The 13,446-nt window shown below is 31.6% G+C and overlaps 1 protein-coding gene across 38 annotated transcripts; it reads left to right on the forward strand.

Annotated features, from left to right (window-relative positions):
• Window positions 1-1,916: 1,916 nt before the first annotated feature.
• LOC114334473 (uncharacterized) lies at window positions 1,917-13,221 on the forward strand. 38 transcript variants are annotated; one of them, XM_050658384.1, is made up of 15 exons: window positions 1,920-2,185; window positions 3,105-3,179; window positions 3,460-3,534; window positions 3,639-3,713; window positions 3,813-3,887; window positions 3,991-4,065; window positions 4,165-4,239; window positions 4,341-4,415; window positions 4,515-4,589; window positions 4,689-4,763; window positions 5,132-5,206; window positions 5,306-5,380; window positions 5,656-5,730; window positions 5,828-5,902; window positions 11,990-13,221. In XM_050658384.1, the coding sequence occupies exons 1-15, from the start codon at window positions 2,002-2,004 to the stop codon at window positions 13,168-13,170; spliced, it is 2,340 nt and encodes a 779-aa protein (XP_050514341.1). In that variant the 5' UTR covers window positions 1,920-2,001; the 3' UTR covers window positions 13,171-13,221. The 38 variants fall into 38 exon arrangements, with proteins under 38 accessions (XP_050514346.1, XP_050514358.1, XP_050514341.1 ...); XM_050658389.1 differs by lacking the exon at window positions 5,656-5,730 and having other exon boundaries at window positions 1,917-2,185; XM_050658386.1 differs by lacking the exon at window positions 5,132-5,206.
• Window positions 13,222-13,446: the final 225 nt, after the last annotated feature.

Below are 13,446 nucleotides of genomic sequence, written 5' to 3' on the forward strand. Positions count from 1 at the left end.
AAATTACGTGTAGTAAAATTCACACTGGCGTGGATATGTAAACATTACTAGAATGTCATTCTACTTGAAAATGTCATCATTAATTTAAAGAGATGGGCTTTGAATGTTCTTGGATAACTGTTATTTTTATAATTGCAAATTATTAATTCAGTTAATAAATGTGATAATTTTTTCACTAACTATGTATGCAGTGATTGTAATAATTTATTTGTACAACAAAAAAGTGTTAAAGTGATTTTTTAATCATATATTGTTACTATGGAACGCTTACAACTTTGAACATCTTTAACAACAAAATACTTGGATCACAGAATATATTATCCTGATGTATTCTTTGCTTGGATCTTCCACAAATAATACACAATAAATAACTTTTAATTAAGTTCACGTCTTAAATCAATTATTTATCAAATACACTGTATATCACTAGTATTTAATCAACAACTCAAAATATTCCCGATGCCATGTCAAATATTTAAAATTGTCACTGATTGTCAGTGTCTGACTGACAATATGCTGACAATATTCTATTTGACTGAGTCCGTTGTAAGACAAAGATAGATTTGGAAAATATTACCACGGACATTGTGTTCTATTTTTTCGAATCCTGAAAAAACCAATAAACATTTTTGAAAAATTTAAAAGCAGAATGAAAGACACTAAATTATTACCGAGGGCCGAAAGTCCCTTAGAATGAATAAAAAGTTTATTTTGAATCAGGTATTTGAAATTAAAAATCACACTAAATTTTCTGTTAGTTTTTCACCCCTGTCACTTATTAAACTAAACATTATAGACGTTCTTGGGGACTTTCGGCCCTCGCTAATAACGTAATCTTTCATTCTGCGTTTAAATTTTTCAAAAATACTTATTAGTTTTCTCAGGATTCGAAAATAATGAATCCCCATTTGAATAGCATTGCAGCCGAAAATACGTACCATCCTCTAAAACACTGCTGTGCTGCGCGGAGCATTAGCAACCGAGGCTGGCTAGCTTCTCGCCTCCGTTCATGTATACTTCTGTTGCTTTGTGTGTCTCTTAATAATATGCCCGCTGATGATCTTAATACTTTCACTTCGCTATTGTTGATTTGTTGTTTCGTCTTTCTTATATCGGTCCATGTCACCGCTGTATAATATGTTAGGATTGGTCTTATTGTTGTTTTATATACTTTCCTTTTGCCTTTCGTGGTCAGATATTTGTTTCTCCATTATGTTTTCTCGGAGGCAGCCACTTATTCTTTCTGTTTTTGCTGCTTACCTTGTGATCTCTGTTCTTATATCTCTGTCACTAGTGATCTCTAGTATTAGGCATTTGAATTTCATTACTTGTTCTACAATTTTACCGTGTATTTCTAGTTCACATCTAAGCGTCTCTTTACTGATCACTATCCGTTTAGTTTTTTCTACTGATATTCTCATGTTAAGTTTATTTGCTGTGATATTGAAGGTGTGGAGCTACCTTTATAGATCATCCTCGTTATCAGCAATTAGTACTGCATCATCGGCATAGCATACTATCGTGATTTTATGCGCTCACATGTGGTATCCATGTCGTTTTCTTACTTCGTGAATTATTTGATTCATCACCATATTGAATAACAATTTGAGTTAATTTGTAATGCTATAAACGAAGAGAAATACAAAAACAGTTAGGTTTGCATACGGAAAGAATATTTTAATAAAGCAACCGAAAAATTAATTTAGCAACCGAAAAATTTAAAAAAAATTAATGTTACAATAAGTATTATTTCCTTTAACTAAAAAATAGACGAGAACATAATATAAAAACATAACATGTCAAAAAAATTTAAGGAAGATTAAAGGATTAGTTATAAATAACATCATAATAAAATATTGGACTAAGCTACTAAGCAACCTCTGTGAATCACCTAATGTAGACAAATAAGTTCAATGTGAATAATAATACTTCATATAAATTTATTGAAAACCTTCTCATTGTTCATTGTATTTATGATAAATTTTGAAGAAATTTGAGAAAATGTTTCAGTTTAAAGCAGTTTTAAAATCGGGAGGGTTTTTCATATTATCATGTGGAGCCTGTATTATAGGTGTTTGTGTTATAGGTGTTACTGTAATTATTGTTGCGGTCCCTAGAACATCATCCACCGAAAATGCGACAATAGAACCGGACTTTAAAAGTTCTATAAGCACGGAAATATCAGGTAACGATTTGATTTTAAATACCTTACTTACTAATACAATCGGGAGCTTCATTTATTGTGATCTTTTTGTTACTATTATCTTTTTAATATTTAAACACAGTTAAAAGAAAATTCTACACATAATCCGGAGTGATCCAAGACACAGAAGCCCAACACCAAGCGACCCATAGGAAGACCCAAAAAAGGATGGTACGACAGCTGGAACTCCAGATCGCAGCAGAGACATTAACAGAAGAAACAGGACATAGTCCTATTAAAAGAAGAAGAAGAAGAAGATCCGGAGCTTAAAATTACTTCAGCTGAATAGCCAAGTAACGATTTTCTGATTGAACCAAGTTTATTACAATGTATTATTTAAAAATAGCAACTGCAACTTTTTTGTGTCCTTCGGCTTAGTCCAGGGAAATATAGTCCAGTATTTCTCAGAATTTGTAATATTCAATTATTTGATTGTTCATAGATATTTATAATAAGAAGACCTGTACGTTTTCTGCAGACATTTCAGTTGCTCTTTAATTAGTAAAAACTTTTTATTTTTCTTAATTGTTAATCTCTTTTCAGTATTTACAACACAGATGGAAGAGAATACGACAAATGATCCAGAATTAAAAACCTCTATTACTACAGAATCATCAAGGTAATGACTTTATTGTTGCATCAAGTATAGTACATTATAGATGCTCTGTGCTAGAGCTAGAGTTTCTTTTTTTGTTTTTTTCTTGATTGCTCTTAGCTTTTCTGTATTTACAACACATATTGGAGAGTATACGACAAATTATCCAGATTTAAAAACCTCTATAACTACAGAAGCATCAGGTAGGTAATGAATTTATATGTATTATACACTATATACTCTTAACACTAGCAGATGGAGCTCCTTTTTTGTCTTTGTCTTAATTGCTATTATTTATCTTTTCAGTATTTACAACACAGATCAAAGACAATACGAGAACGCATCCAGAAATTACAACCTCTATTGCTACAGAACCATCAGGTAATGAATTTATATGTATAGTACACTATATATTCTTAATACTAGCAGATGGAGCTGCTTTTTGTCTTTGTCTTGATTGCTAGTATTTATCTTTTCATTATTTACAACACAGAGGGAAGATAAGACTAGATACGATCCAGAAATTAAAACCTCTATTACTACAGAAGCATCAGGTAATGCATTTATATGTATAATACACTATAATATATTCTTAATATGTACTAGTAGATGGAGCTCCCTTTTTTGTCTGTGTCTTGATTGCTATTATTTATTTTTTCAGTATCTACAACACAGATGGAATATAATACGAGAACTGATCCAGAAATTACAACCTCTATAGTTACAGAAGAATCAGGTAACGACTTTCAAAGTAGATATAGTATACTATATATTCTTTATACTAGCAGATGGAGCTCACTTTTTTGTATTTGTCTTGATTTCTGTTATTTATGTTTTCAGTATTTAAAACACAGACGGAAGATAATACTAGAGCCGATCCAGAAATTAAAACCTCTATTACTACAGAAGCATCAGGTAATGAATTTATATGTATAGTACACTATATATTCTTAATACTAGTAGATGGATCTCCTTTTTTGTCGTTGTCTTGATTGTTATTATTAATCTTTTCAGTATCTACAACACAGATGACATATAATACGAGAACTGATCCAGAAATTATAACCTATATAGTTACAGAAGAATCAGGTAACGACTTTCAAAGTAGATATAGTATACTATATATTCTTTATAATAGCAGATGGAGCTCACTTTTTGTATTTGTCTTGATTTCTATTATTTATATTTTCAGTATTTACAACACAGACGGAAGATAATACTAGAGCCGATCCAGAAATTAAAACCTCTATTACTACAGAAGCATCAGGTAATGAATTTATATGTATAGTACACTATATATTCTTAATACTAGTAGATAGATCTCTTTTTTTGTCGTTGTCTTGATTGCTATTATTTATTTTTGCAGTATCTACAACACAAATAGAATATACTACGAGAATTGATCCAGAAATTACAACCTCTATAGTTACAGAAGAATCAGGTAACGACTTTCAAAGTATACTATACTATATATTCTTTATACTAGCAGATGGAGCTCACTTTTTTTGTATTTGTCTTGATTTCTATTATTTATGTTTTCAGTATTTACAACACAGACGGAAGATAATACTAGAACCGATCCAGAAATTAAAACTTCTATTACTTCAGAAGCATCAGGTAATGAATTGATATGTATAGTACACTATATATTTTTAATACTAGTAGACGGATCTCCTTTTTTGTCTGTGTCTTGATTGATGTTATTTATTTTTTCAGTATCTACAACACCGATGGAAGATAATACGAGAACTGATCCAGCAATTACAACCTCTATTGCTACAGAATCATCAGGTAATGAATTTATATGTATAGTACAATATATATTCTTACTACTAGCAGATGAAGCTCCTTTTTTGTTTTTGCCTTGATTGCTATTATTTATCTTTTCAGTATTTACAACACAGAGGGAAGAAAATACTAGAACCGATCCGGAAATTAAAACCTCTATAACTAGAGAAGCATCAGGTAATGAATTTATATGTATAGTAGACTCATCATCATCATTCTCTTTGTTTTAACCCTATGCGGGGTCGGTTTCCCTAATTGCATTTCTCCACACAATTCTATCCTGGTTCATATAGTACACTATATATTCTTAATACTAGTAGATGCAGCTCCATCTTTTCTGTGTCTTGACTGTTATTATTTATTTTTTCACTATCTACAACACAAATGAAAGATAATACGAGAACTGATCCAGAAATTACAACCTCTATAGTTGCAGAAGAATCAGGTAACGACTTTCAAAGTATAGTGTACTATATATTCTTTACACTAGCAGATGGAGCTCACTTTTTTGTATTTGTCTTGATTTATATTATTTATGTTTTCAGTATTTACAACACAGACGGGAGATAATACTAGAACCGATCCAGAAATTAAAACTTCTATTACTACAGAAGCATCAGGTAATGAATGTATGTGTATAGTACACTATACATTCCTTATACCAGTAGATGGAGCTCCCTTTTTGTCTTTGTCTTGATTGATGTTATTTATTTTTTCAGTTTCTACAACACAGATGCAAGATAATACGAGAACTGATCCAGAAATTAAAACCTCTATTACTACAGAAGCATCAGGTAATGAATTTATATGTATAGTACACTATATATTCTTAATACTAGTAGATGGAGCTCCCTCTTTCGTCTGTGTCTTGATTGTTATTATTTATTTTTTCATTATCTACAACATAGATTGAAGATAATACGAGAAATAATCCAGAAGTTACAACCTCTATACCTACCGAAGCATCAGGTATCAACTTTATAAGTATAGTATACTATACATTCTTTATACTAGAAGATGGAGCTCCCTTTTTTGTCTTTGTCATGATTGCTATCATTTATGTTTTCAGTATTTACAACACAGACGGAAGATTATACGAGAACTGATTCAGAAAATAAAACCTCTCTTACTACAGAATCATCAGGTAATGAATTTATACGTATAGTACACTATATATTCCTAATAATAGCAGATGGAGCTCCTTTTTTGTGTTGGTCTTGATTGTTTATTTATCTTTTCAGTATTTACAACACAGATGGAAGATAATACGAGAATTGATCCAGAAATTACAACCTCTATTGCTACGGAAGCACCAGGTAATGAATTTATATGTATAGTACTTTTTTATATGTATAGTAATTTTATATCTTAAGAGATATTCTACCCAGGAAAAAATTAATTATGGTTTATAACTCGCTTGCAGAATCAGTATTAAGATATTGTGTTGTAGCATGGGGTGGCGCGTTTAACAAAACTCTTAACATTTTAGAAACAGTTCAAAATACTCTATTAAAAATAATTTTTAAAAAAAGAAAACTGCATCCAACAAAAAAATTATATGATGAATCCGAGATATTTAGTGTTAAATCCCTCTACATCTACAACTGTGTTTTAAATGTTTATATAAACTCAAACAAATTTTCAAAACAACCGATTAACTCGATCAGTAACAAATATGGATATTAGTATTCAGCAGTTCAAAAAATCAGTAACACAAAGATCCCTAATGTTCTTTGGACCTAAATTTTATAACATAATTCCTATACATATAGGCTATTGATTATATTCAAAATAAGACAAAAATTACATAAACATTAGTCTTATAAAACATCACTTTAGTTACAATTATTTAAACGTTGACATTTAAAAATTTTTCAAAATCAAAGTCCATCTCTTCGTTAGCATTAGCTTCAATATCTTCCTCTAACACTTCAATTATCTTAGAGTTCCCACAATTAGTACCCATGCACATTCACCCTTTGCAGAATATTGAACAGCTAATTCCTATCTTCCTACAACCGCAGTTTTTTGTACATCGTTTGGTACATTTACATGCTATTTTTTCAAGCAAAGCTTGTGGTGCAGGAGCTTTGACAGTAAATATTGGAATTAATCCATATTTTGAAGTTTGCCCGGTCCAGTCAAGTGGATCAAAAGTATTACCTATAAAAAATAAGATTCAATCATAACACATCATCACATAAAAAAGGTATAATGAGAAATTTAAAAAATAATCCTAAAATCAAAAATCGTTGCAAGTACTTATTACATTTTGAAAAAGCATATTATTATTCAAAAATAATTCTAGACTTTTTTGTAATACACCATTTTAGAGTAAACAGAATAAGCTTTTTTTTTATTATATAATATATACGTAAATGTAGAAAAAAAAAGGTATAATGGGAAATTTAAAAAATAATCGTAAAAAATATAAAAACTCGTTAAAAGTATAAAGTCTTGAAAAAGATAACCTCTTTAAAGGAAGTCGTACAACATTATACAGCAGAACATTTTTAAGGTAATTGATTTCTATTTCTCTTACATGTACCATTGCATATGCCTAAAGTTACGTAGAAAAAAGTTACAGAACAATATTTGCGAAATAACAAGGAAAATTGCCCAAAATTGCTGTGAGTGGCGAAATTTGAAAAATCATATTTCGAAAACTGTAAATCCTAATGACCTCTACTAAACACAATTTTAAAGACAAAATGTGTAAGATTTTTTTCTGTGAAGCAATGTCTATACCTATATCCCCGTGGACAAAAGTTATGGGACAAAAAACCAAATTTCTTTCTTTTGGGTTTCTTTGGGCTTTTTCTATTGAATATATTTTTGTAAAAAAAGTATCTTTGACTTTAAAAAGTTATATTTCGATAGGAAATTTAACCAGGAACAATTTTTATGTAGTCGTGTTTGTACCAAAAGTGCATAGAACTCACCCTAATGTAACCTGTGCCCAGTGACTAATTCACCCATTTCTCAAAAACGCACCCCTTTAAATGGTAGCACTCCGCGGTTTTTTCATATATAGAGATTCATTGACCATATGAAATAATAAAACCTCGTTAACGTTGTAGTTCCTTTCTATAGTACATAATCAATAGCCTAATATCAAACAAGAACCTAAATTATTTAAATTTAAAAAATACATAAAAACCTATCTAAAAACCCACTTACAATTATTTTTGGACGCAATGTCTTAATGTATGAACGACAGCATAATCAGAGTAAAATTTGGGTGTATATTGGTATTATAATTAACAAAGTATTCAGCAGCTAGAGAGGTTTACCGTCCGTCTTGTTCTGTTGCATTATCTCTTCGATAGTTAGGTATGTTACTTCTTAGTTCCAACCTTAATACTACTTTTATGTACAATTGATACAGTTTCGATTGACATAGTACAGTGCAAAACAGGCAACTCTTGCCTAGGCATGGTGCTGAGTCAGTCGACACTAATAATAATATAGGATCTAAATGTAAAATGTTGTACACACATATTCTTGAATAAATTTGAAATTTGAATTTGAATTTAGTACACTATATTATATTCTTAATACATACTAGCAAATGGAGCTCCTTTTTTGTCTTTGTCTTGATTGTTATCATTTATCTTTTAATTATTTACAACCCAGACGGAAAATGATACGAGAACTGATCCAGAATTTGAGACTTCTGTAACTACAGAAGCACCAGGTAATGACTTTTTATAGTTCTTCTATTTTACCTTTGCCCAAACTGGATTCATTTTCAAACAAGTTGGATCAAAATACACTTACAGACAAAAATATTGCTTATTTTATTTTTAAAGTACCTGTATCTTTTTCCTTAGAAAAAATGTTGTACTTTTATTGGCAAATAAGTTGAGCAGGACTATCCTAGGTAATTTTTTTTTATTTACATTAACGTGCTCGGCAACTATGGCCACTCGCACGGGACGATTACAAACAAGATTACAAGAGGTATAATTAAAGAGCATTAACAAGTTATGTCATAAAAAAATTAAAGTTTATGATACAATGATATTTTTTTTTAAAACTGAAGAACTCTGTCTAACTGGTTAGTATCACTTAGAATGTCACATAGCTGCGGTTTGAGTTTGAGCTGTTGTCTTACTACACTGAACTGATGACATTCGGTAATAATGTGGTTCACGTAATTTAGTGGTTCACGTAGGTAATTTATTGTCAATAAACTTGCATATTGCAGAGTCACAACGAATTTGTAGAGAAATTAATGAAATAGTCTCATTTTGCTTATAGCGTTTAATTAGAAAAACAAACAATAACGACAATAGAACAATTTTTTACGGCAACCTTGTAACAATTTAGTACCTAGTATTTCCTTCTCTAGCTCTAATGATTGCCTGCATCCTTCTAGGCATGCTCCGCAGAATATCTTGGATGGTTTCTTGCGGAAGTCGATTCCATTCTTCCTGTGCAGCATTTCTTAATTCTGCAATTGAGTTTGGAGCTCGATTTCTTGCTCGTATACGTCTTTTTAGGATGTCCCATATATGTTCTATGGGATTTGCATCGGGGCTCATTGGTGGCCAGTCTAGAGCCTCAACCCCAACATCTTCAAGATATTGTATGACTGTTCCTGCGGTATGTGTAAGGGCATTATCATGCATTAGCACAAACTTATCATACCCAATGAAGCCGTCATAAGGAAAAACATGCTCTTCAAGGATGTGCCGTACATATCAGTCAGCATTCATTCGAATATTCACCTCAATAAGCTCCGTATGACTCTCCCAACTAATGCCACTTCATAGCATTATGGAACCGCCACCAAAACTGAAATTTTGTACAAGATTACATTCTGCGAAATGTTCCCCAGACCTTCTGTATACTCGATCGCGTCCATCTGGCTTCCATAATTGTATCCTCGTTTCATCTGTGAAAAGAACTCTTCTCCATTGATGTTCGTTCGAGTTAACGTGGGCTCTTGCAAAGTGCAACCTTTGAGTTTTATGTCGTGGTAGAAGAAGTGGAACTCTGGCAGGGAGTTTTGGATTCAAACCAACATCTTTAAGTCTTCGAGTCACAGTTTTGACACTTACATTAACTTGTATCAGTAGTTGATCAGTAATTCATTTTTGAGATAAGGAGCTGTAAGTGTACGATTTCGCAAAGATGTAAGTCTTAAATATTGGTCATCTCTTGGCGTTGTACATCTTTTTCGTCCTTGACCAGGTCGCCGTTTGTATTCCCCAGTCTCATTGTATCGCTTTACTATACGAGAAACAGTAGACTAATGGATATTTGCTATCCACGCAATATCTTCTTGTCTATAACCCTCATTTCTTAAAGTAACAATTCTAGCACACACTAACTCGCTTAAATATGGCATATCAGCAATAAAACTGCAGAATCGAAAAAAAAACTGTCCAACTGACATATTCTAACTGACATTTCTACAAAACAAGAATTGTCAAAGTCGCCAAAGCACACTTTTCATACTATGCAATGTTTGTTAATTTGTTACATTATTGCATATTCGGTTACAAAGGCTATTTTTAACCTTTTATTTATCTCCAATGAATTAAAATACATCAAATAAATAAATAAATAGAATAAATAGATAAATAAATAAATAAAAAAATACTTAACATTTCAAATTTAAAAAATAAACAAATAATAACGATTGAAGATAAAATATGCAATATTCTTGTCCGTGAGTATATTATAATAATTAAAATAGAAACTTTTTATAATTCCTGGGTTTGTCGGTCTGTTAATTAAAACACTTTATTTTTCCTAAACGTTTCGCCTACTTGCCATTTTCAATAAGCACTTGAAACTTTAATGATTATATTTTCACATACACGTTATATTTTAACATTCATAAAATGCATCCTTCATTCTCCATGTTTTAAGTGAGAATGAAAAAAGGGACTTCTTGGATATTAAAGCACCCTAATATGTCTGTGTAGATATTGGCATTGAATCTGACCCGGTCCGACCGTCACATGTAACACCGTTGCCGTATCCTTTATTTTTTCATACTATCACGTTACAATTTTTTGTGATATTATATTTGTGTGTGAAATGTATCATTTTTGTGTATTTTAGGTATGTTCTAATAATATGTTATGTATATGTAGGTTTTTACTTGATTATTTTAAATCATTGTGACGTTTAACTTGCTAGAAACCTTGTAATATTGTGTACCTAATGTGTTAAAAGTAAGTAGTTTTGAAACACCAATTAAATAAAGTTTAATATGTTGTTGTTTTCACCAATTTTAAAAAATGTCTGTCCGTCCGTCCGTCTTGTCTGTCTGTTTGCAAACTCAACTCCTCCGTCATTATACCAGGTAGAATGACAAATATGAGGTGTCAAATGAAAGCTTATCCAAGGATGGTACTAAAGGTGAGAAATTTAACCTAGGCTGTCTGTCCGTCTGTCTGTCCGACTGCGTATATGATTCCTTCGTCACTGTACCAGATAGAATGACAAATGAGGTGTCAAATGAAAGCTTATAATCCAAGGATGGTACTAAAGATGACAAGTTTGACACAGGCTGTCTGTCCGCCTGTCCATCCGACCTGGTATAGTGACGGAGGAGTTATATTCGCGGACAGACAGACAGACGGACAGACAACCTAGGTCTAATTTCTCACCTTTACTACCATCCTTGGATTATAAACTTTCAGTTGACACCTCATTTGTCATTCTACCTGGTATAGTGACGGATGAGTTATACTCGCGGTCGGACGGACAGATGGACAGACAGCCTATGTCAAATTTCTCACCTTTAGTACCATCCTTGGATTATAAGCTTTCATTTGACACCTCATTTGTCATTCTACCTGGTATAGTAAAGGAGGAGATATATTCGCGGTCAGACAGACAGACAGACAGAGAACCTAGGTCTAATTTCTTACCTTTAGTACTATGCTTGGATTATAAGCTTTAATTTGACACCTCATTTGTCATTATACCTAGTATAATGACGGAGAAATAAATGTTATTATTCTATTATTCTTGTAGGTACATTTAACATTGATTAAAATTATGAAAGAAATATATAGAAAACAGCATGGCAACACTGTGATGCACAAACATAAAAATTCAGCCACATTCAGCTGTGCCGGCTGTGCGTTACATAGGGTGCTTTAAAATCCAAGATGTCCGAAAAAAGTTGGCCTGTCTAGCACCATATTTATGTCAGACACTTCAAAACGGTTTTAGGTCGTAAACCAAAGATTATATATTATATATACAAGAGATCGAATTACACATAAGAAAAAATGGTTAACATTCACTAATAAGAGAAAAGAAAAAATTTTTTGTAAGAATGATTAAAATATATTTTATTTTTAAAATATAAATTCTTATATGATATATAATTCCTTATATATTAATTCTCTATAAATACTTATTTTTATTTCTAGGAGTGTGTGAGATTAACCAAATACAATACAAAAATACAGTACCCATTCTTTTATATCCCAATACAAACAATGTTATTTATCCACAAGGAAAAGCAACTACGGCCTTTGTGAATAAGGAAGAAGTAGAATTTTCATGTCCTCAAGCAGAAGTACGAGCAAATGGAGTCAACTTAGGTTCTAGTATTACGGTTGTTTGTAAGTCCAACGAAACATTTATATATAATGGAACAAATATAGAGTGGAGAAACGTTTTATGTTCAAAATCCTTAGTACCAACAATTAATGAGGTACCAGTTCAAAATTTGAGTTCAGACGATCCTAACAAATCGTGTGATATTGGCGGCGACAGTACAATATTCTTAAATTTGGGTTATACTGTGGACTCAAATCGTTTTATCAATATTGTAAATATCTGTTTTAATACAACAAACAAAATAGCTCTTTATTCTCACTATACTTTGATAAGTTCCATAAATTTTGGATCCAGAAATGTTACGAGGTCTAATATTCGACAAGCAGATTGGCTTTACAAATTAGGTTATTCTGTGAAAACGGTCTATGATGATAGTAAAAAAACAATTAATAATTTACTAGGTTTACCAGATGATTCGGATAAATATATTAACAACAACAAATTTATTACCACGCAACAACTTGCTTCTGAAAATGATTTTTATTTAGCAACGTTTCAGCTGGCTGTTAAGAACTACGCCAACATTGCACCGCAATGGAACTCGATTAACAAAGGAAATTGGTTGCAAGAAAACGAAATAAGACTATATGCAAGTAACAACAATGTTAACCTACAAATTTGGAGCGGAACATATGGCGTTATGAAATTAAACAATGAAACATCTGAGCCTACAGAGCTGTATCTTCTTGAAAAAGTAGTCAAAAAAGAGTTTGTGATAGCCTTTCCAGTACCTGAGTTATATTGGAAAATTGTGTATAATCCTTTAAATGCACAAGGAATAGTTTTTATAGGACATAATAATCCGTACGTGGACAAAGTTAATCCAGAAGAACAAATTTGTGTTGATATATCCAGTAAAATAAGTTGGATAAGATGGGACAAGGAACTTTATGCCAAAGGATATTTTTACGCGTGTGACTATAATGATGATGGATTCCACAGCATTGTCGACTTTGCTCCAAAACTCAAAATAACTGGACACTTATGAATGAAGATATATAAATTTTGTATTTATTATAATTAAATTTTGTTTAAGTTTTAAAAATGTGTTATTATTTGTAAAGGCAGTTATTACAATCATTGGGAGTACAGAAAAGGATACCAGAAAAGTTATAAGAGCATGAAAAGTAGAAAAAAACGATAAGTTGGTTACAGATTTTATAGGGGGTTTCCTCTTACCGAGAGAAACCTACCTACTAAATTTATAAACTCTTAGCCTTTCGCCTAAGTTTTCAATCTAATAGCACATAAAATAACAAAAATA

Source organism: Diabrotica virgifera, chromosome 8 (assembly GCF_917563875.1).
Source record: "Diabrotica virgifera virgifera chromosome 8, PGI_DIABVI_V3a".
Taxonomy (NCBI): Eukaryota; Metazoa; Arthropoda; class Insecta; order Coleoptera; family Chrysomelidae; genus Diabrotica; species Diabrotica virgifera.